Source organism: Euleptes europaea, chromosome 15, assembly GCF_029931775.1.
Source record: "Euleptes europaea isolate rEulEur1 chromosome 15, rEulEur1.hap1, whole genome shotgun sequence".
Taxonomy (NCBI): Eukaryota; Metazoa; Chordata; class Lepidosauria; order Squamata; family Sphaerodactylidae; genus Euleptes; species Euleptes europaea.
Window position 1 is genome coordinate 7,242,642 of NC_079326.1, and position 26,124 is coordinate 7,268,765.

At 43.2% G+C, this 26,124-nt stretch overlaps 1 protein-coding gene across 1 annotated transcript in view; it reads right to left on the reverse strand.

Annotated features, from left to right (window-relative positions):
- CNTNAP5 (contactin associated protein family member 5) overlaps positions 1-26,124 on the reverse strand; it is a 603,640-nt gene that overhangs the window by 455,463 nt on the left and 122,053 nt on the right. The window contains exon 2 of the mRNA XM_056861386.1: positions 17,653-17,763. Within this exon, the coding sequence (XP_056717364.1) occupies positions 17,653-17,763 (111 nt within the window). The remainder of the gene's footprint in view (positions 1-17,652; positions 17,764-26,124) is intronic.

Consider the following 26,124-nt stretch of genomic DNA (forward strand, 5'->3'; position numbering starts at 1 on the left):
AAATACTTTTGCTTCCCTGAACACAATACATGGTTCACTCCCCGCTCCACACACACACAATTAATGCAAAGGGAGCTGAAGACAGGTTTGCATCTGTTCCTAAGAGGCCATGCCTCTTCTCTCCCCTCCCTTCAATTATTTTTCACTGGATTGTTTCTTTTTCTTTTTTTTAGTGTAATGAATGTGCATATTTTGGTACGTTTGCAGTGTGGTGCTTTCTTTCCTGCCATCTGTTCCACCACCCTCTTGTGACATATACACTCCAGGGAGCATATGCCAATCGTTGAGGACCAGAAAAACAAAAGTTTATGACTACAGCATCAGCAATAGTGCCATTATGAAATATTAGAGGAGCAAGTTAAAAACTGAGGCAGAGGAGGGAAGTCTGGTTCAGGCATATTTCAATGATTCTCTTATTAATTGCAGCTCCACCAATTATAATGTGTGGTTTTATTGCATTTGCTATGTTTAGCTTTCCCGACCCTATCAGGAATATCCATAATGCCCCCAGAATAGGCTTGCCAACCTCCAGGTGGTGGCTGGAGATTTCCCACTATTACAACTGATATCCAGGCAACAGGGATCAGTTTACCTGAAGAAAATGGCTGTTTTGGAAGGTGGACTCTATGTCATTATACCCCATTGAAGTCTCTCCCTTCCTCAAAACCCCACCCTCCTCAGGCTCCATCCCCAAATTATCCAGGTATTTCCTAACCCAGAGTTGGTAACCCTACTCCAGAATCTGCCGTGCAATTAGAAGGATCAGATGATTAATGAGCAATTTACAAAATAATCTCAATGGGGCCTCCGCTTTCCCTTTGCCGATATCCCACTGCTAGGGTTATACAAATATATATATATATATATATATATATATATATATATATATATATATATATATATATATATATATATATATATATATTGGGGGGGGGGTAAATTCTGGGTTCAGGTTTATTGGGCCAAAATAAGCTGAATACCCGTAATGGTAAATGGGTATTCAACTTTATTTCCAGGTTTACAAAAGTAAAAAATAGGGTCCATTATAGTCCATGGAGATTTTTTTCTGAAGCTCCTGTGGGGGTATTTTTGCAGGTAGAGTCACTAAGGACTCTTTTTAGATGGACACTGAAGTTTGGTGAAGTTTGGGACAGAGGGTCCAATTTTATGGGTCCGCAAAGAGGTTGCCCCCATCCTGCAGGCATTTGTGAGCTGAGCTGTCAATCAGTTTTCAGTTTCAGAAGGTCAGTGTTGCTGAGGACTTGTGGAAAGAGCTGAGTGGCAGGCTGGCACCTCAAAGGGCGAGAACGCATGGTCACTTTATCCTCCTTTAATCCCTGTTTCGGACAGGATTCAGCCAGGATCGAACGCATGCTTTTCGCCTAATGTGCGTTCGATCCTGGCTAAAACAGGGATTAAAGGAGGATAAAGTGACCATGCGTTTTCGCCCAAACTCTTGGGCCATTGTTCATATCTAGAGTCCATCCAAATTAGCTTCCAAACTGAGGAAAGCAGCTTAAATGTAAGAGAAATAAGGTATAGAAAACAGGACTGGGTGAGCCCCATCTTTTAAATGACCCTTCTGTCTCCAGACTATCCAGACCAAGTTGGCTCTGATTATACAACCCTATCCCAACTATGGGGCTCTAACAAAACCAGTCAAAGATAGAAAAATGGGAGGAAACCCGAAAAAGCCAAATATCTATTTGACTTTTTGAGAATTGCCTATTCGGCTTTGGGTAGATTCCCAGGTCTTGGTATTTGGCTGAAAGAAAACTGAATATTATCAAAACAGTTAATTTTGGGTTTACTTTCAATTTGACTATGCTTCTCTATGGAGGAGCCCGGCAAACTTTCCCATCATTGAAAGCAATGGGCCATTGAAAGCAATGGACCATTGCTTTCAATGGTGGGAAAGTTTGCCAGGCTCCTCCATAGAGAAGCATAGTGAAGTTCACAATAGAGAATCTGACTGCGGCCACTTCACTATTTCTTCTCTATGGAGGAGGATGGGGAGACCCCTTCCAGACCCCATGAAACAGGACCCCTTGACTCAATCTTCACCAAACTTGGGGGTTCAGGCAAGCAGAGTCCCTTGCATGAACACTGCAAATTTGGGGGGCTCTACCTCAAAAAATGCCCTCCAGAAGCTTCACAAAAATCCCCACGGGCGCAAATGCCTGATTTTTTTTGGGAAACCCAGAAATAAGCTGAATTCCCATATTTTCCAGTATGGGAATTCGGCTTATTTCAGGTTTACTGCAAACAAATTTGGCCCCAATAAACCCAAACCCAAAATATACTGTTGTTTTTTGCACAGCCCTAGCACCAAGCTAGCTCCAAACTTGGCTAGTATTGCCACCAGCCTTGTTTATCCCAGCCTGCACATTAACTGTGCCAAGAGGTGCATCCTTCACCCCCATGCCAACAACTAAAGGTTTGGTTGATTTTGCTCAGTACTGAGGGCATTCCTTCTGCAACCCACTTCCTAACTCAGATGAATGATGGGCTGTTTTAGGGATGGCCTTCCATTGTTACATGCCTCAAGGTATTCACCAATGAGCCCTGCCTCTGCTGTTAGTAGGGTAGCCAACCTGCAAGTGGTGACTGGAAGTCTCCTGCTACTACAACCAATCTCCAGGTGACGTAGATTAGTTCACCTGGAGAAAATGGCCACTTTGGAAGGTGGACTCTATGGCATTACATCCTATTGAAGTTCCTTCTCTTATCAAACTCCACCCTACTCAAGTTCCACCCCCAAATATCCAAGTATTTCACAAAAGGGAGCTGCCAACCCTAGCTGTTAGCAACCCACACAATTCCTGCCATCCCGAGTTATAGCCTAACCAGTCTTAAGACCAGGCCTATCTATATTGGCACACCACATTCCAGGAACGACATGAAACAGGTTGGGAAAAATAACAACAACCTTTCAGCACTAATCTGAAGGAGAGTCAAAACATTCCTTCTTGGCTCCTAACAACAACCATCTGATCTTACATAGCTCCACGTTCAAAAACATGTGGAAACTGCCTGCATGGGAAGGAAGGACTACTCATAAAATCTGCAGATGACACAAATTGGGAGGAATAGGGAACACCCCTGAAGATAGACTCCAATGAGATTTGAAAACACTGGAACAGTGGGCAGATATGAACAAGATTCAATGCAACAGGGACAAGATTCAATGCAACAGGGACAAGTGCAGAATTCTACATTTAGGTAACAAAAATGAGAAGCATGCATACTGGATGGGGGATATGCTTCTGGGTAACACTGGCTGTTACCGCACTTGTATTCCCAGCGATGTATTAAGAGTTTGAAAACGTTATAAAAAATACTGTTCGCACTTTGTTTGGCCCCTTTAGCTGTGAAGACGTCTTCCAACCATTTATAAGCTGTGGTATCCAAAAACCCTTTTAAAGCAATGTTTTTTATAACATTTTCAAACTCTTAATACATCGCTGGGAATACAAAGTGCCGTAACCCCCACTGTGTGTGAACAATATCTAAGGCTATGGGTGGACCGAATTTTAAATATGAGCAGCCAGTGAGATGCAGTGGCAAAAAAGACTAATGTGATCTTGGGGTGTATCATCAGGGGCATAACATCCAAATCATAAGATGTCATAGTCCCGTTGTATACTTCATTGATCAGGCTACACCTGGAGTACTGCATACAGTTCTGGAGGCCTCACTTTTAAAAGGATGTGGACAGAATGGAGGTAGGTGCACAAGAGAGCGACGAGGATGATCAGGGACCTGGAGACCAAGCCCTATGAGGAAAGGTTGAGGGACTTGGGAATGTTTAGTCTGGAGAAGAAGAGGTTGAGGGGGGGATGTGATTGCTCTCTTGACTATTTGAAAGGCTGTCACTTAGAGGAGGACAGGGAGCTGTTCCTGTTGGCAGCACAGGACTCGCAATAATGGGTTTAAATTATAGGTGGAAAGGTACCAGCTGGATGAAATTTTTACAGTAAGAGTAGTTCAGCAGTGGAGTCATAGATTCATAGAATAGAATCATAGAGTTGGAAGGGACCACCAGGCTCATCTATTCCAACCCCCTGCACAATGCAAGAAATTCACAACTACCCCCACACACACCCCAGTGACCCCTACTCCATGCCCAGAAGATGGCCAAGATGCCCTCCCTCTCATGAACTGCTTAAAAACCTCCAGGGAAGGAGCACTTACCACCTCCTGAGGAAGTCTGTTCCACTGAGGAACCGCTCTAACTGTTAAAAAATTCTTCCTAATGTCTAGATGGAAATTCTTTTGATTTAATTTCAACCCGTTGGTTCTGGTCCAACCTTCTGGGGCAACAGAAAACAATTTGGCACCATCCTCCATATGACAGCCCTTCAAGTACTTGAAGATGGTTATCATATCCCCTCTCAGTCTTCTCCTCTTCAGATTAAACATACCCAGCTCCTTCAACCTTTCCTCATAGGACTTGGTCTCCAGACCCCTCACCATCTTTGTTGCCCTCCTCTGGACACGTTCCAGCTTGTCTACATCCTTCTTAAATTGTAGTGCCCAGAACTGAACACAATACTGTAGGTGAGGTCTAACCAGAGCAGAGTAAAGCGATACCATCACTTCACATGATCTGGACACTATACTTCTATTGATGCAGCCCAAGATCACATTTGCCTTTTTAGCTACCGTATTACACTGCTGACTCATGTTCAATGTTTGGTCTACTAAGACCTCAAGATCCTTTTCGCACACACTACTGCTAACACAAGTCTCCCCCATCCTATAATTATGCATTTGATTTTTCCTACCTAAATCCAGAACTTTACATTTATCTCTGTTTTTTTTATATATATATAAAAGTTTTTATTGGTTTTCAGTATTAAGTGGGGATACAGGAAAAAAGAAAAGGGAAAAAAACAAACAAACAAACAAAAAAACCCTTTCGATTAAGCAATATTTTTCATTAACAGAAGAGGGGGAAAAAATTTCGTGAATAAAAATGCATAGTCCTCCCCCCTTATAAAGCTCAGTATTACACTCACAGACAAAAAGCAAAAACATAATACATTTGATCATCAACTTAATTTACATCTATCTCCCAGTATTATTATTTTTTGGTTATTTTTTAATTTTAATATGTTCATAAAAGGCATTCCATTTATCTTTGTTTGGTCTTTGAATATCTTTTTGTAATGTTTCTGTTAAATGTGCCATTGTTACATATTCATAGGCTTTATCTATCCAAGTTTCAATTTTTGGTGTTTTATCCGTTTTCCACAATGACGCTAGAACTGTTCTCGCCGCTGTGATTAGGTATTTTAATATGATCTGATGATCGTTGCTGTATTTATCTGGTATTTTACTCAAGAGGAATAATTTAGGATCATATGTTATAGATTTACCGATGATAGCTTCTAGGTTCTTATGTATTTTCTTCCAAAATTTTTGGACTAGAGTACATGTCCACCAACAGTGAATACATTTATCTCTGTTGAAATGCATTTTATTAGTTTTAGCCCAATTCTCCAGCCTGTCAAGATCATCCTGTATCCTGCCTAGGGAGGTGGTGAGGTCCTCCTCTCTGGCAGTCTTCAAGAAGCAGCTGGACAAACACTTATCAGGGATGCTGTATTGAGCAGGGGCTTAGACTAGATGGCCTATATGGCCCTTCCAACTCTATGATTCTATGACAGTGTCTACTTATAGTCTTCTCTTTAAAGCCCTCCCATTGGCTGACTGGTAAGGCTTGCCAGATTCCCAGCCCTGGTTCCTTGCCCTCCTCCCCCACTCTTTGCTCCAGTGGGATCAAAAGTCAGGGAAAGCAGCATTGCAATGTCACTTCCAGCTGTACCTGGAAATGACATCATGATGCTCTATGAAGTCCTCAAATCAGGGAATTCCTAGTGCATTGTGATATCACTTCTGGGTACAACTGGAAGTGATGTCGCACATTGTTGCTTTGCCCCTCCCCCCATTTTTTCTCTTGCTGGAACAAAGAGGCCATCTGGCAACCCTAGCCCAGTTTAGCCAGTGATGTGTCTTGCTACATTTGAATTAGAGGGGCTAGCACACTGACATCCACGCACAAGCAAAGCCTTGAATGGACTTCTTTGGGTCAGGGGAGGAACTGCAGTACATTGCTGGACACAGTTATGTTCCAGTCAGCAACAGCTTCTGGAAGAGTGGAAGGAGAGTGTCCACTCTTACAACTGAGTGTTAATGAAGGAAGTGGGATACGTGTTATCTTATCACAGGGCATCAAGAGGCAGTGACAGAGCTAACTCTGTGGCTACAGCACTATGCAGACACACAGATTCTGAATGGATAGCAGAGCATGGCATGGCTGCCAGGTTCTTGATGGTACTGGGTTCTGCTATCCATCCAGGGCCCCAGCCAAAGCTCCAGAATTTTCATCACTGTCTCCTGATACTCTCCGGTCAGGGACTCATATGCCCCATCCCTTAAAGCAGTGCTTCATAGTAGGAGTGGAAACCATCCCTATGATTCATTGTGTGAGCCACTGCTGGAACTTTCAGTAACCTAAGAGAACTAGAATTTGTGAAGCTTTCAAATTAAAATGTAGTGCCAATTAGCTGAAGGGTCCTTTTCTTCTATCAGTCTCAGCATTCCCTTCATTGCCTTCAACACAAAGAGACCCTAAACTTAGATCACCAATAGTGATGGTATGTGCTGCCCCTGGAGCAAACACCACAAGTAGCCACTTCAGGAAAAGAGTATATTACTTATATAATGGAGGGGACAATTACTGAGCTCAAATGGCTTTATAATGTACATTCTCTGGCTGCTTGATGATTTCCTGTTTTAAAACCTGCCCTTAACATTCACATCAAATATATCAAACCTGAAAGAGGAGGATTAATTTTGAAACTGTATTGGCTATTCAGGTTAAGGCTGAATAAGTACCAGTGGGAGATAAGCACGACATCTTATTTTCTCTATTAAATACTTTCCTCTTTTAGTAACCCAACTCGAGAGCCACTCAAACCCTTATTTAAAGCCAGTCTTATGGCCTGTACAAACATTCAGCTGTCTGTGGTTGCTGCTGAAAAGCCCTTGGGAAACCTAGCAATACACTCACATTTGAATTCCTACTGGCCAACTTCAGCTACTCAGTTGATGTGCAACACTGGCATGCTAACACTCTGTACAATTGGATCGACTCGGGGGGTGGGGAAAGAAATTCAACATGATTCCTCAAGCACAGACAGACAAAGGCTTTTGGGCAGCAACTTTGGCTTAGGAGAATATGTTTGATTCAGACCTTAAAATCAGACTTGAATGCTTGATTCCAACCTAAAGAGGTTCAGTCTAATTCTGGTATCAAAATATGACCTTCCACAAGAGCATAACATCTACCTAGGCTAGTATCACATTTCCCACAACAACTGCCAGATGAATCAATTAATCTTACAAGCAGGCCATGAAGGCATTTGCCTGCCCCAACAACCAGTATCCATGGAGGATCCATGGAGGATCCATGTAGTCATCAATAGCTGTTGACAGACCTCCTCCAGAAATCTAACTAATACCCTGTAAAAGCCTTCCATGCTAGTGGCCCTCACCAGGTCTTGCAGCAAATAATTCCATAAATTGTATGTGTTGTGAAGAAGATTCCCCCCCTTTATCTCCCCCCCCCTTTGTCTGGCTGTTCTGAATCTACAGCCATTCAATTCTGTTGAGACACTGAGTTCTATTGTGTTTTTCTTTTGGGGGGGGTGATTCTACCTACTTTCTTGAAGCCATGAACAGTTTATAAACCTTTATCGTGCCCCACCTCAACCGTCTACAAACGAAAACTTCCTGAATACCTTTTCATCCTTTTATCATTTTGCACAATTTCCAGCTCTATATTCTTTTTCAAAAGATGGAGCAACCAAAAATGTATACAGCATTCCTAACATGGCTGCGTATGGAATTATATAAGGATGTTAAAATTAGTTGCACTTTTATATTCAGTCCCATTTCTTATCATCCATAGCACAAAAGTTGCCCTTCTATACCAAAGCCACAAACAGATTAGCCTGCAAAATAAAACAGAGACAGAGCAAAATCAGCCAGGCAAGAGTGACAATTTCTCCCCAGCATCAAAATAATAATCTGCTTAGTGTATCGTAATGACAGGCACAGAATAAAGCATCTAGCATTTAAAAGCAATTGAGATTTTGATGCTAAACCCACTTATTAGCAAGTATGTTCCATTACAGGCTTTTAGATTTCCTAACAGGTATTTGCAGTAATCCTGTCCAAGACATATGTATCAGTGATACTGCATGATTGATGTCCTATGAGGCCTGCACTACAAATGACATAAAAGTCCACCATTTGGTAGCCGTTTCTGCCCCCAAATCTTCTTCCACTGCTGATGCTTCCAACAGGACTCTTTTGTTAAGAACCAGCAGAATATAAATTAATTTTCCCCGTTCTGTCTTTCCATCTTTCAAACTTTCACATTCTTCTTCCCTTCCTGCCTTTTAGTTCATTTACTACTACCCGCATTTTCTCCTTTACAGCCATCTGGCTTCCAGGATTGCCAACTCCAGGTTGGGAAATTCCTGAAGATTTAGGGGTGGAGCCTTGGGAGGGTGGTGTTTGGGGATGGGACAGACCTCAGCAAGTGATAATACCATAGAGTTCACCCTCCAAAGAAGGCCCTTTCCTCCATGGGAACTGATCTTTGTAGTCTGGAGATCAGCTGTAATTCTGGGAGATCTCCAGGCACTAGCTTGAGGTTGTTATTTACATAGCTCTCCCCCCATTTCTGCCCTTGCTACTTGTGGTGTATACATTACAATGGAACAGTTTGTCCCCCGTATATGTGTGTGTGTGTCGGTTTAGTCTCATAGGGTGGAGTCTCTACACCTTAGTTCTGTTTGTTAGATAGAACTGTAGACTGCCTGAGATCACTTGCCCTGAAACCAGTTGCTCCCATCTCTGTACCTTGCTAATAAAGAGAAGTTGTTTTGAACACACCCATTTCTGCTGAGTGAACCTATATTCCTGATCTGCAAGCAAAAGGTAACATTGCAACCAGGGATTCCTTGTTTCCCTTTATCCAAACTCCCTCTCTTGGGTTGCCAGGCATGGCCTGGCAGCTGGTGGGAGATGGGGGGAGTACTCACTGTGGTCCTGCAGTGATTGTTGTCACTATGCAATGGCATCACTTCTGGTGTGACCCTGAAGCACTGGCATCGTGCAAGTGGCACTTGCCCAAAAACTCTGGTTTGGAGGCGAGTGCTAGAGTATCGCTCTAGCACAATGCCAGCACTTCTGGGTCATGCTGGAAGGTATTTCATCATGCAGCTATGACGATCGCTGACCCCCTGTCTGTCTGGCCTGCTTCTGTCCACTGACCATCTAAGTGTTGGCGGGTAGCAGCCAAAATTGCCGGGGGGTTGCCTGCCATTAATGGGCACCTGACAAGCCTATCCCTTTCTCTTCTCCCTTTTACACTTTTTTACCCCTTTGTGGCAACACCTGAACCCTTCTTTTCTCCCTGGGAGGATTGTTACTTTGGAACAGCGACAAGGGAGAAACACATTTTGGGTTAAGTTGTAATTGGGCACTACTTTAAAGTATCAATGAAAAATTCAGTTTTGGTGCCTTATTTTACTTTCATTTATTCTGTATCTTGCCTAGGACAATAAAGTTACTCTCTGTTTAGGTATCTGTGTCTTCCTCTTTTATTTTCCACCAAGAGGAATTAAGCTATAGCCCTTATCTGTCTTTACAATAGATTTCAAAGATCCTCTCAGACTGAGGCTTCAGACCTGCATTATGAAAGGACATTCCTGTATACGTGCACCAACAGTGAGTCTATTTTGGGAAACACTCTCTACATGGTTCCAAACTCATGTACGTCCTGTGTTATGTGGTCATTAGAATATTGGCCTGGGACTGAGGAGACCTGGGTTCAAATCCCTGCTTGCCATGACACATACTGGGTGACCTTGGACCAATCTTTTTTTTTAATCTGTCTTGACACAAATGTTGTAAGGTTGAAATGAAAGAGGAAAGAACTGCCTATGCTGCCCTAAGATGCCTTAAGAAAGGGGCGAATAAAAATCAATAAAATAAATGTATGTCGGAAAAGCAGATCAGGAACCACGATGTATGTAAAAGGGGCAGAGAAGCAAGAATTTGGGGAAAATCTGCTGGAAATGACAGGATCAAATACCACCATCGTTACAACAAAAATAATACCATGCTTAACTTGGAACTATTTCACAGTGGGTAGCCGTGTTAGTCTGTTTGCAGTAGTCAAAAAGGAACTATTTGTTTACAAAAAGATCCACATGAAGAGATTGTAAAAACAAATTACAACACCTTTATCTAGTTTCACCTTGTCCTTTTCAGGCCTAACTCCACATGTGTCCCTTATAAGAGAACAGCAAAGTGAAAACAATCTCTCTTGCTGTCATTAAAATGTAGGAAGGTGGTGGTGGTGGTGGTGGTGGTGGTGGTGGGGAGGAATTAGCACTCATCACTGTTGTGGCTGCTGGGACCTTGCCAAAGGCAGTTGGTGGTATCCAAACAACCATGAAACTAGTTCTGTGAACCAAAAGATTATTTCAACTCCCCACCCCCAACATAAGCCTAGTACGCCAAACATAAAATTGCTTTTAGAAATGTCAGGAGTGTAAAAAGTAGTTTGCAATAATAGCTGTTCAAGGAAAAGTCAAACATTGTACGCAGCCTGTGCAAACCCAACTAGTGCACTCGTGATGCTACTCTTGTGAGAACCAGCGTGGTGTAGTGGTTAGGAGCCATGGACTCTAATCTGGACAACCGGGTTTGATTCTCCACTCCTCCACATGAAGCCAGCTGAGTTACCTTGGGCTAGTCACAGTTCTCTTAGAGCTCTCTCAGCCTCACCCACCTCACAAGGTTCCTGTTGTGGGGAGAGGAAGGGAAGGAGATTGTAAGCCTTAAAAGGTATAGAAAATCAGCATATAAAAAACAACTCCTCTTCTTCCTCTTCCTCTTCTTCTGATCCTGGCCAGTACCTATACTACTCCAATTTGTACCATACCATTCTCTCTCACACACACAATGTGGCCAGCAAAATTGTTATTTTGCCCCTCAGCAGACAGGAAACAAGGTGGGTGGAGAAATGGCAGGAACAACAAACTGGGAAATGTGATGGTTACCTCTTTTAAATGTACACACATTGCTTTTGGGACATGATGTGGAAATGTCAGTGTAGACTCATGTGAGGCATGGTGGATAGGAATGGCCCTACCTGTCCTTTCCAGTGTACCCACTTCAGTTTTGCTCTGTAGCCAGGGTTGCAATCTCCAGGTGAGGACTGGAGATCTTCCGCTATTACAATTGATCTCCAGATGACAGAGGTCAGTTCCTCTGGAGAAAATGGCTGTTCTGGAGGGTAGACTCTATGACATTGTACCCTGCTGAGGTCCCTTCCCTCCCCTAACCCTGCCCTCCTCAAGGGTTTCCGTGCCTGGTGGTGGCGGGCAAAATCCCACCAATCCACCCAGCTGCCCGCTGACCAGCTGAGGGTCAGCAGGCAATGCATGCATGCATGGCCACATGCAATGCCCACGTCATTTCTGGGTTTACCCAGAGTGACATGGACGCTCTAGCAACCTCCGCCAAAACTCTATGAAAAACACTGCGTTTTGGTGGAGATTGCTAGAGCGTCTGCCTTGCTTCCGGGTAAACCTGGAAGTGATGTAGGTGCAGCATGTGGGGCGCACGTGCACATCACGCCAGGTGCGCGCATGCATCACGCACCCCGGCCATGCCTCTGAAAAGCTCCCGCCAGTGGAGCTAAGGGACCTCGCAAACCTACTCCACCCCCAAAATCTCCAGGTATTTCCCCACCCACAGCTGGCAACTCTATCTGTAACCAACACATGGGAGGCTCTGGTAGCTTCAACAACAGGTCTCTTAATTGCTTCCAACTGGAGGAGAATTCTTTCTAATGGAGAACACACACTGAGAGATTACAACTTCCTCGCCAAAGCATGACACCCAACTGAGACCTCTTCTATACAGACCTTGAGAGGGAAAGAGAAACTAGTTCTTGAGAGCTCTCTTAAAGCTATACTCACATGAACACATCACTCTTAACAACAGAAGATGAAATGGGATGTGTGTGTGTAAAGTGCCGTCAAGTCACAGCCGACTTATGGCGACCCCTTTTTGGGGTTTTCATGGCAAGAGACTAACAGAGGTGGTGTGCCAGTGCCTTCCTCTGCACAGCAACCCTGGTATTCCATACCCCGCACTCATTTCGACAGTCCCTTGATATCATTGGAGAAAGGAAAGGATACAGAAGCAATAAATATATGCTATCCATTGTCTCCATCTCTTTTAAATTTTTGTTCTCTAAAATTCGATCTAGGAAAAAATTACATAATTGAATGAATGGCTTGTTATTGTACACTTGAATTTGAAGCAGCATTTCAAATGTTGTTTTAAATTTTAACACGCCAATGTTTCCAGTTTTTGCATATTACCAACAGTGCAGTTTGGCTGTAATTTAACATTTAAGAGTGCACTATTTCAAAATCCCAGTGTTCATATTTATGTGTGTTATAAACTTCCCTTTGTGTTCAAAGAGAAAAACAAGATCAAGTTGAATAAAATAAATATATAAGTTGTTAACAAAAGCTGAAATCTGCAGATTAAGGCACTCATTTGGAGAGATTCATCATAAAAAGCCAGTGCTATAGAGTTTCTAATTTAAGCCCTTTTTCTACCTTGATAGCACCTCCCAATGTAGTGCATAAGAAAGCAGCTGTTTTAAGAAGAAAATTAAAGCCCCGCTTCTGCAAGCAAGGCCCTGTGCAAGCAGAATGTGCTTGGTTCAGCCTGAATATTAATTTTGTCCTTTAACAACTGCAGTCTGTAAACCTTTTAAATGCAACCTTTCATTATTTATTCAAAAGCTTACATTGTATTGTGTGAAACTGTGAAAATATGACTAATAAACTTTCTGCTAACGTAGAACTAGGTCATGCTTGATTTAACTTTGTATATATTTATCCCAAACTACTAAAATTCCTTCCTGTTTGTACATAGTATTCTCTAGGCTCCTGCTTTACAATATTAAATGGCTGAAGATATTAAAAAACTACATGGTGTGTTATTATATTTTCTATAGCATTTTTAATATGTGTAAAGTGCCTTATAGCAATTAATTACTCTTGTTTAAAACTCACATGAGGAATTACATGGGCAATTTATATTTCTGGTCTTGCGTTGTAGATTTCTAAAGAAAATTCATCTACTAAAGTTAAAATCCATGCTTGGAATTTGAACAGGGGAGAGGAACATTTCAAATCTTTATGAGGAATCACAGGAGGGGAAACAATTTGTAAGTCTTTCCTCCCATCCGCAAAATCTCTTCTATTAGGATTTTTGAGCAGGCTAATTTCACATCTCCCTTTTCCTTTAACTCTCAACATTCACCAATATTTTTCTTTTTTCTTTTTTGGGTTAATTTACCAAAGCATATTTTTCTATATACCTGAAAAGTCCTCCAACTCAGTAGGATCCCTACTTTTTCTGTGACTTTGTGGCATTCCTGCATGGTACATGATCATGGTGATGATGATGAAATAGTGATGGGTACCTGTCCCATATGAGTCTAGAGGTCAGCAGACAGCATAATTATTTGGAAGCACCAGCTATAGTCCACTTACAGGGGACTGATAGGGCTTATCCCCAGCTCCCATTGCCCACCAGCACTCCGGTGGTGTGGGATGAAAAATTCACTGTCAGGTGATGGAGTGATGACACTTCTGGGGAAAACCCAGAAGTGATGTCATGCCACTCTAGGAATTGCCAGAAAGTGTACTGTTTTACCACAGAGTTCCTGGAGATTCCTCTAGAGGCATGAAATCACTTTCCGGTTTCTTCAGAAGTGACATCAGACCATCAGTGCCTCATGTTCCTCCTCACACTCCCAGCCACTGGCTGGGAAATCCTAGCCCAATTTAACACTGATGTTGGCTGAAGAAAAATGTTCTTGTGTAATTTTGGGTGTGCCCAACATTTTGTTTAAACCAGGCAGTCTACCCCTACATATGCAAATTTTTGTATGCCAGAGATCTGTGGTGCAGGTGAACATTGCTAATGTCACATAAGAAGCATCCCAGTTTAAAGGAGACATTGCAATATTACCTGGGTATGTTATTTTTGCCAGTCAGTGTTAAACTGGACTTCTGAGGGCCAGATTTCATTTTCCATGGGTTGTGTCTAGATTCCCACTGTCTTTCATTTAGTTGTGAATCTCATCTTCCCCTCAGTTCCTGTGTACACTGTGCCCAATCAGGACAATGATGCATGGGAAGAAGGGGCTTTAATCCCCTCCCAATACTATTTCCCCAACCTGAAATGGCCTTGGACTGGTGCTATTTGGTTGATTAGGGAAACTTGTGTGTACCCCATTCATGCATTTATAGACCACAGAGTGTGAACAGCGCCCTTCAGGCTATTCCAGATCAGGAATACTGCATGGGGGGTACTGAAGCCCCTTCTCCCAATTCACTATGGTCCCCATCTGAATCAGGCATCATGTGCATGGGAGTTAAGAGTGGGGCTGCCATCCTCTAGGTGGTGCCTAGAGATCTCCTGGAATTACCAGTCATCTCCAGACTATAGAAATCAGTTCCCCTGGAGAAAATGCTGCTTTGGAGGGTGGACATTATACATGGCTGAGGTCCCTCCCCTCCCCAGGCTCCCCACCCCACCCCCACCCCCACCCCAAATCTCCAGGAATTTCCCAACCCTAGTTGAGAGGGTGACATCTGACTGAGAGACAAGTAGGAAACACAGAAACAACCCATCTGAAATATCTATAAACAGGTGCTAGAGTCCTTAGAGTTGCCAATTGGGTCTCGCCAAAGTTGAACATTTGTTGGATTCATCAGATATTTGTTGATTTCAGTGTAAACTCCCAGCTGCTCTGGTTTACCATGACTTATGTGCAGTTCTAGTAATTATCTCATTTATACACCTGGCATTTAGTGACAGAAGATGGACAGTCAGGTCATAAAATAATTGCAGTGAGGGTCAACTGATCTCTCCCTGTCTTATACGCTTCTGAACAAAATAAGCAGCAAGTACAAGGGTTCTATGGCCAGAATGAGGGACAATTCTTCTCTTTACTCTGGCAGTGTGCTTTAACATGACTAGTGTGAGATAATGGTTACAATAGCATCAGGAAGACCCAGTTTCATATTCCATTTGGAAGATCAGTGGGTGACCTTAACCCTGTTGTTCTTTTTTCCAGTCTTACCTATCTCACAGCATTGCTGGCAGGATAGAATCGTAGTGGGGAGAATCGTGATTGCTGCCCCAGGTTACTGGGAGCAAGGGTGGGTTATAAGCATAATAGACAGACAACAGATACACACACATATCTGAAGCCTGTTTTTGTGTTCTCTGTTGTAACACTGAATACACACATGCAAAACTAATAGCCATGTGTTCTCAGTCACAATGTTCTGAGCTAAGCAGAAATGAATAGAGAACCTTAATCACTGAAAAGCCAGATCAACTTGGGAAATACCAGCCACGGAGGTCTTTGCTGTGAAAGAAGATTTGCCTAAATCAACTACAGCTTGCTGTCATTTCCTGATTACACTTGCAATTTGGATCCTACCTGGTCCTCATTCTATTATCAGGCAGGGAAATTGCAAATCTTAATTAAATATAGATATACTTTGGTCTGATTTGATGATCTTCAAATGTTCTTGTCTGTTAATAAACTGAGAACATAAATTCAGTGAGCTGGGGCCCTGGTGATATCAAAAATATAATTTGGTGCTCATTTAAAAAAAAAAAAAAAAAAACCTTTCCATTCTAGAAAATTAGCTGTAGAGTGTCTTGACATGGGTTATTTCAGGGCATACTCACCTAGCAAATGTGTCAGAATGGCAACAGAGGAGTGAGCAGGTGTGGATAATAATGCTAGGCTTTGGATCACTATCTTGACACATTTGCCAGCTGGTAAGTGAAATCACAAAGCATGAAATCAATCTTGGAGCAATCTATGCTGGACTTGAAGGGGCTGAGTTGGGCTGAAAGAAGGTGCCCTTCAAGCCATAAGATAAGCAGACAGCACTACTCACATCTCTCCAATGTCCACACAACATTAAATAGTTGATCTATGCTTTATCAGACATACATTAGTTTAGTAATTTTCCTAAAGTGTGAAGCCAACCTTTGACAATTTTCTGATCTATGGAAAATTCTTTCCTATTCTTAACATTTTTTATGACAATGGTTTTCTAACCCTGGTATATTTCTAGATCTGACCTGGATGGCCCAGGATGGCCTGATCTTGTCAGATCTCGGAAGCTAAGTAGGGTCAACCCTGGTTAGTGCTTGAATTGGAGACCGCAAAGGAAGAACAGGGTTGCTACACAGAGGCAGGCAATGGCAAATCACCTCTCTTCATTTTTTGCCTTGAAAAGCCTATGGGGTCTCCATAAGTCAGCTGTGACTTGATGGCACTTTCTACCACATATAGTATTCCAATATGGCTCGCACAAGATATATAGATTGTTTATTTACGGCCCTTGGCAAGATAAAACACATGGACAACACAAATTTTTATGTATTGCATGGGTAAGATAATAGAAATTTGATAGATAAAGAATTGACGGATAGAGAGTAAAACCAAGGTAGCAGTGAGGAATCAGATGACTGGAAGCACAGTTGAGTCCAGGGTGCTTCAGGCAAACCTTTGCTGAAGACTTGGGACAAGGAAAACTAACATGATCAAAAATTAAGAGTACAGCAGGACTGAATTCCAAAAGGATGAGATTGCAATGGTCTATAGAAGAGAGATCGAAATCACGAACAATGGGATTTAGCAGCATTGGTTTAGGAGATGAAGGAAGGCTCTTAATTTTGAAAATGGACCTTAACACTGCTTGTGACTCCTTGTGATGTTATCTCAGTGGCATGACAGTAGGTATATTATTTCTCCTTTCCACACTACTCTGGTAATACATCAAAAGACCCAAAACAGTGCGGAAGGAGTCTGCAACATGGCTCTTTTCTTTAATGGGATTGTCCAAGCTCCCACAAAGGTCCATGCTAGTGTGAGAACTAGCTACTTTAGTGGCTCACATGATCCAAGATAGTGTGGGGAAACAGATACAGTCATAGATTCCATTGCACTGAGAGAAAAAGTAGGCCTAAGAATTACAGATTATTTTGAATTATATAGGATAGCCCAATCTTATTAGATCTTGGAAGCTAAGCAGAATATTTGGATGGGACACCACCAATGCCTTCCTCTGCAGAGGAAGGCAATGGTGAACCATCTCTGCTTCTCACTTGCCTTGAAAGCCCCTTGCTTGGGTCGCCCTAAGTAGGTTGAAGCTTGACAGCACATGCATATATAAGAATTCCAGGCTTTTTCAGATTGGATCTAATTTCAAAATGAATTTTTGAAGGAAGTATATTTAGCCTGTAATTGCGAAGAGCTACAGTTTTCTCCCACCCAAGTGCAAAGGAGTCTGGCTTAATTCCTGGAATTAATTTCTACCACCTTACTACCTATGGGATATTAAGGTAGGTTTCTACTCAAGCAGAATCTGAAGGCTCTAGAAAGACCAACTCAAATTATGCATGTATGCATTACAGCGATATTATGACAGCCAGTGATCTTACCGTCCCGTCTGTTGAGATTTGCAAAGCTGGGTCTATGATTGCTGGAGAGCTCGGAGGAGCTGTCAAAGGCTGCCATGGGTAACGAGAATACCAATGGCTCCTCACAATTATCTACAGAACAAGAGAAAGTATAGCAGACATCAAATATAATAGAAATACACCTTTGTTTTTTGCAAAGTTGTCTGATTTCTTACATGTTGGTTACTATTTAATGAGCTTCTTCAAGAAGTATAACATTGATAATAAATTCATCAGTAAACTGACCACCCTTCCCTGCCAACAGAAGGTATTTATATTTGACTTAGTTAACATTGCAATGGAACATGGGATAAGCTTTCAACAGATGTTGTGGAAAATGATGACCCAAGTCAGTGAAGGACATATACTCAGTAGATCCATTGCATGCCTTTTGCCTAGTTTCCAGAGCAAAGTATACCTTTAGTCATTCTAGAAATTTGTGCCACTTTTGGTGGCAAACTCTGTACCCTACGTGCCATGTTGAATTTATAGAGGGGGAAGTGTGCTCGTGCCTGTTCTCCCTACCCCCACCACCTGATTGCATACAGTTATGCATAACTCTTTTTTCTTTAAAAAGAGAGAAATGAGTTGTAGTGCTAAACCATGAGCTGTAGCAGATTAGTAAAGTCTTAAAACAGTAATGGAAGAAAATCTCCCAGGCTTAATTGGATTACAACTGTGTCTGGTGTTAAGATTGCAAATTATGTTGACAGAATAATCGTGTTCTCGTTCTGTACTGATTTTATGCACAGCTCTGTGCGCTCAAACTGGGCACTCTGGGGATGCTTTCACATGAAAAGGAGACAACAGTAGAGGCTTACAAATGTACCATGTGATGATGCAACAATCTGTGACTTCTGACTGTGTAATCAAGCCCCGTGTTATAGACACTATTTGACTGAATGCTGCCAGCAACTGCCTCTGCTGTGTGATCATTGTGCACCTCCTGGTCATCTGAATGCAACCATAAGGTTGCCAAAACAGAGGATTGTTAATTGAGTTCCAGTGAAAAGGATGGGATGTCAGCTGCAACAAAAGGATACTCATTTGAAATTTGTTAGAATGGATTTCATAACTGACTCTTGCGTTCTCCCTCCTCTATCTTGTACTGCTCTTGCAAAGGAAATCCAATCTATGGGGAGCTTCAATTACCAGTCTAAAGAGAGTTCACACTGTTGTGGTTTTATTCAGGTTTTTCTTCTGAGTTAGACTGTAAACATCATAGGAAAACTTTAAACAAGTCTCAGTGGTATACACTTCCATGACCCTGAGATTCATGGATTCATTTCGTGCAAGCAAAACCAGAAGTAAAGTGTGTTCAGACTTCTCACTGCAGAAACTTTCTCTGAGCTAGCCAACAGCATTGTGAAATCTCTCTTGGGAAGAAGCCTTTGCAGCCTTTACTTCACTCTCTGCCTTCTCACTCACTCCCCAGCATGAGGCCTGGCCTGGCAACTGGTGGGAGTCTGTGGGAGCAAAGACATAGAGGGCCACCATCAGTGAAAGCATGAGGAAAATCCAGAAGTGATGTAATTTCTCTCTAGTAATCACTGGAAACTCTGGAAAACGCACAGTGTTTCTGGTGATTCCTAGAGAGGTGTGATGTCACTTATGAGATTTCCTGGAAGTGACATCATTATGTTGGCACAATGTTGTTGTTGTTGTTTCTTTATGTCCCGCCACTTCTCTTAGTGGTGGCAGTAAATGAGAGGCAGAAGTGGGGGATGAAAGGAGAAGGAAGAGGAGGAGGAAGGAGAAGAAGAAGAAGAGTTGGTTTTTATACCCTGGTTTTCTCTACCGAAAGAAGTCTCAAACCGGCTTACAGTCACCTTCCCTTACTCTCCTCACAACAGACATCTTGTGAGGTAGGTGGGGTTGAGAGAGTTCAGAGAGAACTGTGACTAGCCCAAGGTCACCCAGTAGGCTTCATGTGTAGGAGTGGGAAAACCAACCCGGTTCACCAGATTAGAGTTCGCTGCTCATGTGGAGGAGTGGGGAATCAAACTCAGTTCTCTAGATTAGAGTCTACTGCTCTTAACCACTACACCATGCTGGCCCTGGGCACAGCTGCTGCTCATGCTAAGGCATGTGGAGGAGAACAAGAGGACCATGGACAAAGGGAAGTAATGGCAGCAGCACCTACTGTGGCCATCTTGTTCTTCTCCTGGGTGGCTGTTCTGATGGTTGTTGTTGCAACCACAGAAAATGCCCTTGAGTGGGCATCAGCAGAACATACCCATATGGGGATCAGAACCACCAAAAGACATTGCTGCACTGACAAGATACTGTAAGGGCGAATGCCAGAAGAGATGGTCATTCAGGTATGTGGATCCCAGATTATGAAGAGCGTTAAAGGTAAACATCAGCACCTTGAATTAGAACCCATAACTGAACTTTAGTTTGGAAAATCTTTAGCTTAGGATGTTGTGATCATCCACTAGTTCTCCCCATTTTTGAAACCATGAAATTTATATTGCTTCCACAGATAATCAATGGGAACACTGCAAGAGTTTCCCCTTTTTATTATCAGCTATGAATATAGAAGGAGGCCAAATCCTTCGTTGCTTGAACTTCTGAAAACATTCTCATGAATGCATCCATTGCACTTTTGAACCAACACTGTTTTATAATGTAAATGAAGTTTCAGACAAAAACAGGTTTGCTCATTTCATAGTCTACTACAAACTTTCAGTCCTAGTTAGTATATACAGCAATGACTTTCACTCAAGCATAAAACCACTAATTTTAGCTCAATCTCCCTAGGAGGAAAACTTGAGTATATAATTAGTGGAGAAGTCCTGTAGGTTAGCAAAATCTCAGGCTCCAAAAGCATCTTTCAGCTCATATAAATATGGCTCTGTGTGTGTGTGTGTGTGTGTGTGTGTGTGTGTGTGTGTGTGTGTGTGTGTGTGAGAGAGAGAGAGAGAGAGAGAGAGAGAGAGAGAGAATGCTTCATTAAGGTTAGAAAGTCAAGGCATGAAATGTTTCCGGCTCTCACAGTAATTTTCATTCTCTGATGATTTTCAATTGGGCTGCTGAACTTAGTTGTTGGGATTTTTCCCAAGCAGGACTTAGCACGCTATCCCAAGCCACCTTCCAGGGTTTATTATAGTCAAAATCTTCCATTCTGATCCTCAGTGAGCCTTAAGTAAAGATCTCATGTGCTCAGTCTTTGCAAACTTGGCGGCTCACTCTGCAGTTGCTGCCAAAAGAAGGGATGATCCAGATTCAGATCTCATTCAGTAATTGGAACATAATATCTGATCCTAAACCAGGTGTGGATGCACGCTGTGGAGCTAAATGCACTACATAGCCACGCTTTATGATAGTCAAGGGGAGGGACAAAACAATTTACAAAATTCTTCTCTATAATTACCTAGCTACAAACAAACCCAACAAAAGGAGCTTGTTTTATATTTTATCTGCATCCCCAGTGTATTGATTTGTAAACCCCTTCGCCCATTTATAAATTTAAATATTAAAAGACAACTATCCTAATATTTCAAAAAGATTGTGTTACATTCTGGGCAGGTAAAGGTGAGGCGTCTGAGGGTACAGTACCACTGTTCAGCAGCCAGCTGGGAGGATTCTTCCCTCAGAGTGAGAAGTGTTCGGCTGGTCTTTCTTGGGGTTAACTTCCCTTCATGGAGATCACATAGTCCAAACCAGGGGTCCTCAAACTTTTTAAACAGGGGGCCAGTTCACTGTCCCTCAAACACTGTTGGGGGCCGGACTGTTTCGGGGGAGGAGGCGGCGGCGCGAGGGGGCTCTCCGGAAAAGCATCCTCCTTACAAGCCCGGTCATTCCCCCTGTAGTGGTTAAGAGTGGTGGTTGGGAGCGGGGACTCTAGAGAACCGGGTTTGATTCCCCACTCCTCCACGTGAGAAGCGGGTTTGATTCCCCACTCCTGCCTCACAGGGAGTCTGTTGTGGGAGGGTATGGGAAGGGGATTGTAAGGCAATTTGAGTCTCCCTTTAGTGGTAGAGAAAGTTGGCATGTAAAAACCAAGGCCATTTATTCATGGAAGGGTTTGCCTTGGATTTGCCGCTCTCCAGATGCACATTTTCCCCATCCGAATTCTCCAAACTCTCCCCTGGGGTGGGGGGGGAATTTACTTTTGAGTTCTGAGAATTCGGATGGGGAAAATGTGCATCTGGAGAGCCGCAAATCCAAGGCAAAACCTCCTGTGCATAAATGGCCACAAGTCTTTTTCTTCTCCCTGGAGATATGCCCAGCCCCCCCCCCCCAAGGGGCCCCTACAATTACCTCCAGGCCACAAGGATACCCCCAGGAGGAGAGAGAGCCCCGAGCCGTGAGAACGCTGCCAACTGTGGCCAAAACAGGAACGCCAGGACAGGAAGGGGGCAACTGGGCGGCGTGCGAGGCAGCAAGACGCCTCGCGCACCCAGGAAAGGAGGTTTGGGGCCTGGGAGGGAGAGGGGGAAGGGGGCGACCGGGCGGCACGCGAAGCAGCAAGATGCCTTGTGTGCCCAGGAAAGGGGTTTTGGGCTGGAGAGGGAGCAGGGAAGGGGGCGACTGGGGCGGGAGGGAGGCTTCCAGTTGTGCGTACACAGCCAGGAAGCCCAGAAAAGCTCTGGGGAGGGGGGCAAGGGGGGACTGGCTTCCTTGGTCCCCGGGCCGGACAAAAGCCCTCCGGGGGCCGGATCCGGCCCTCGGGCCTTAGTTTGAGGACCCCTGGTCCAAACAAAAAACAACACCCCAATAACCAGCTACGTTCACCTTCTAGTAGCTCACTCAGTCCTCCAGCAAACTGGATATGGACTCACCATACCTACCTAGGCAGGTTGGATGAACAGGCAGGGTTGTGTGTGTTTATGGGGTATTTTTCACGGTGGATTTTGCTTCGGTTTCGAATAAGAGCAAACAATAAACCGATTTAAATAGCTTTTTCATGGCAGCGCAGATCCCCCCCCCCATCCCGAGGCGTTTTCAATTTTTCACGGGAGAAACAGCGCACTTCTCTGCGCTGCTTACGTCTGCTGCCGCTCATGACTCACCGCTCCAAATCCGCCTCATCCTGCCCACTCTTCCCATGATCCTGTGTGTGTGTGTGTTGGGGGGGGGCATCCCGAGAGCGGCAAATCCAAGCCAAAACTCCCGTCACCCTTCTGAAGAGGGGCAGCCAGTCTGCTCTGGGTCTCCCTCCAGGCGGTGCGATCCTATGTGTGTGTGTGTTGGGGGGGCATCCTGAGAGCGGCAAATCCAAGCCAAAACCCCCATCACCCTTCTGAAGAGGGGCAGCCAGTCTGCTTTGGGTCTCCCTCCTGCCGGTGCGATGCTGTTAGAGTGGCAACTCCCCCAGCCAATCACCGTTCTTGGGGGAGGAGAAAGGAGACGTCCCGGGGAGCGAAGCAAACATTTTTTCATGGACATCCGAGCAACAAAACGCTCTTCTACTGGAAAGTACGGCTCAGAAGTGGTTTGGATTGCCTCTCTTTTAACCCGGCTTATTTTGCTCAGTGGGGGAAAAAATGGATCTGCAGTGAATAACCAAAATTTGCCTCCGATGCAAATCAGCATCGAAACAGCAGCAAATCTCCGTGAAGAATACCCCTATGTGTGTTTTAGCTTGCTCCCTCCATTGCGTTGTTTCCTACCACCCTCTTTCTGATTCAACTGTCTACCTAGTGCCTTTGGCAGGACTCTTGCTAACTGCATCTTTGAGGGTTCTTCTTCCTTTTATCCATCTGTTCTGGCAGGAGGCCACTCCTGTAACCCTTTCTTGGCCTGTTCTTCAGTTTTGCACACATCTTTGAAGTCCACTACACTAAAAATGGATACCTTTTCAGGTTGTTCAGCCTGCATGCAAACTGCAGCTACATTTACAAATGTTTCTCTAACTCAGTAACTCAGTAAAGGCTAAGAAAACGAAGATTTATGATCTTTCATAGTCTTTCAGTCGGCTCAAAATGTGATCCCAAAATATGATCTAAACTGGAAAAAGCTGATGATATTTACATTCTGATGATTATAAATTAACAAAAGACAGAGGTACCCTATTGTCATCTGTATCAGTGAAAGCAGGAAAGGGTTTAAAAGCATACCATTAAATAATCAAAATGGTATATTTGGTGGCAAATGTCTGAGGTGATGCTAATCACAAATGATAGAATCAGAGGTAAATGGCATTTGTTCCTGTAAAAAAATAAGAAACTTGATGTTACTATGCACGAAGACACCAACACTGCTTATATCGAGCTCTCATCTTTGATTCTCCTGAATTTTTGTTTCCAGGCTATCATTTCACTCTGTATTAAAATGTCAGTAAATTTTGCAGATAGTGTGGTAATCAAACGGCATGCATGGCTTTGATTGAAACTGTAAATTGTTTTCCCATTGGGATTTGATGTTGAAAAAAATTCTTTTTTGTTTTTGTTTTTAGGCAAGATAAAATCCTTCTGAGCATTGCACGCTTAATAGCCTACTTTGTTTTAAAGATGTAAAATGTTGCATTTTTCTTCGAAGCCTTCAGCACTGCTTAGGAGTGATAACTCCCACTTTTAGCCTCATTGGCTTTCCTTTCTGGTATCCACCATTCAAATTTGCTTGCAACAGAAACAAGAACTTTAAGTATTACTGCTGGAAATTGATTTAGTATCCTTTGAAGAGCAATCAGCGCTGAGAGAAAAATGAGCACCGGTTTAATCATGCAAAAGTGAAAAGAACTGAATGTTAAAGAAACTGTTGCCATGTTCCTAGGGAGGACGAATGTGGGCAGGCTGTTTGTTTAGTTCTGCCACTATCACCAACACTGACAGCAATTTTTCCTAAGCTCCTTTATTCCAGTTTTGCCACCCTATAATTTTTTGAAAAGCAACTGGGAAAAGTGAGGGAGATGTGGTCTTATTTTCTGGCAGTGAAAACCTCTCTGTGCTTTCCCTGAGGCTAGCTTGCCCACATGAACAGCTGGGAAATGCATCTGTTAGTAGAGAGACATTGCCTGTTTTTCACGGTGCAAGGCACCAGAGGAGACACTTATTGATAAGCAGCATTCAATTTTCCCCCTGCTGTAATGCAAAAAACAAAAAAGCTCAGTGATTAACTAGCTAATTGGGACCTCTCTTCCCAGAGGCTCTAACTTGGGGGCATGTAGTGGAAACTGCGGAAGACCATTGTACTACGAGGAGGTAGATGGTGGTCAATGCAGCCCTTCCCCATGTGAGAGCAATCTCAGGTCATTAGGGAGTTAACTTTCACACAGCACTGTAAATGATGAGCAGCTGGTGATGGCGAAAAAGGTTAGTTTTCACTCTTAAAAGAAGGGGAGGGCTTCAGATAAGGAGCCAGCCAGCCAGCCAGGAGGAGGGTGTCTGGCTGCCAGAGAAGAAGCGGCTTGCTTGCCTCCCAGGAGACAACTTCCCATCCTTATTTCGGATTCAGCCTGGATAAAAGGTTATTTTTGTTTAAAGATTACTTAGCCTGGGTAAAAGGGTGCATTTTTTTGTTTAATAAAACTGTGTACTTTGTTTTCCCCCAACACTTGCCTGTTGGAATCATTTCCTTACCTAACCATGGGTAATACATGGCAGGAATGCTTTGAACCTGTTGAAGACTTTGACGTAGAACTCTGCCAATCTGCTTAGTCACATCACCCCTCCTATACCATTATTGGGCCCACGCATTCTTAGGATGCAGAAAACCCACCATACCACCATAGGTATGAGCAAGGGCTGGCAGAGCTTTAAAAAGAAAGCTTAATTAAAAAGTGTGCCTTTTATTGGTGCAGTGTTCTTGACATCAGGCGTGATAGTCAAATAACGAGCCATCAGTCAAGATGAGAGACGGAATCTCACTTGGAAAGTGACTATGATAGTTGGAATCTCATGAGGAAAATGCATTTGGGAACTTTAGGATATAAATGGGAGTTTAAAAAGTGTTTCAAGTAAGGCTTCATTGTTATATAAACTAGAAAGATTACATGCGTGAAGCTGCGTGAAGTTCATGAGTGAAGCTGCCTTATACTGAATCAGACCTCTGGCCCATCAAGGTCAGTACTGTCTACTCAGAGTGGCAGCAGCTCTCCAGGATCTCAGGTAGAATCCCTTCACTTTACCTACTGCCTGGTCCTTTTAACTGGAGATGCTAGGGATTGTATCTTGGACCTTCTGCTTGCAAAGCAGAGGCTCTTCCACTGAGGCACAGCCCCTCATACACTGAAATTCATTTTTCTCAACTTCAAGATTATTGAAATTATATTATTTCCCTAGAAATACTGTCAAACTTTTAGCCTAAGTAGAAGTTTCCAAATTTTCCTCCAACTTCCCTTTAGATAAAATTCAGCAGTATATTTTATTGCTTTAAGATACCAAATACTTGCTTTAAGATTGTACAGTGTCTGGAATCTTTACAGATATTCAAGCCTGGTTGGCAAGCCAGGGCATCTCAGCTAATACCAGACTCATTCTTTATAACCACTTATTCTGGACACATAGG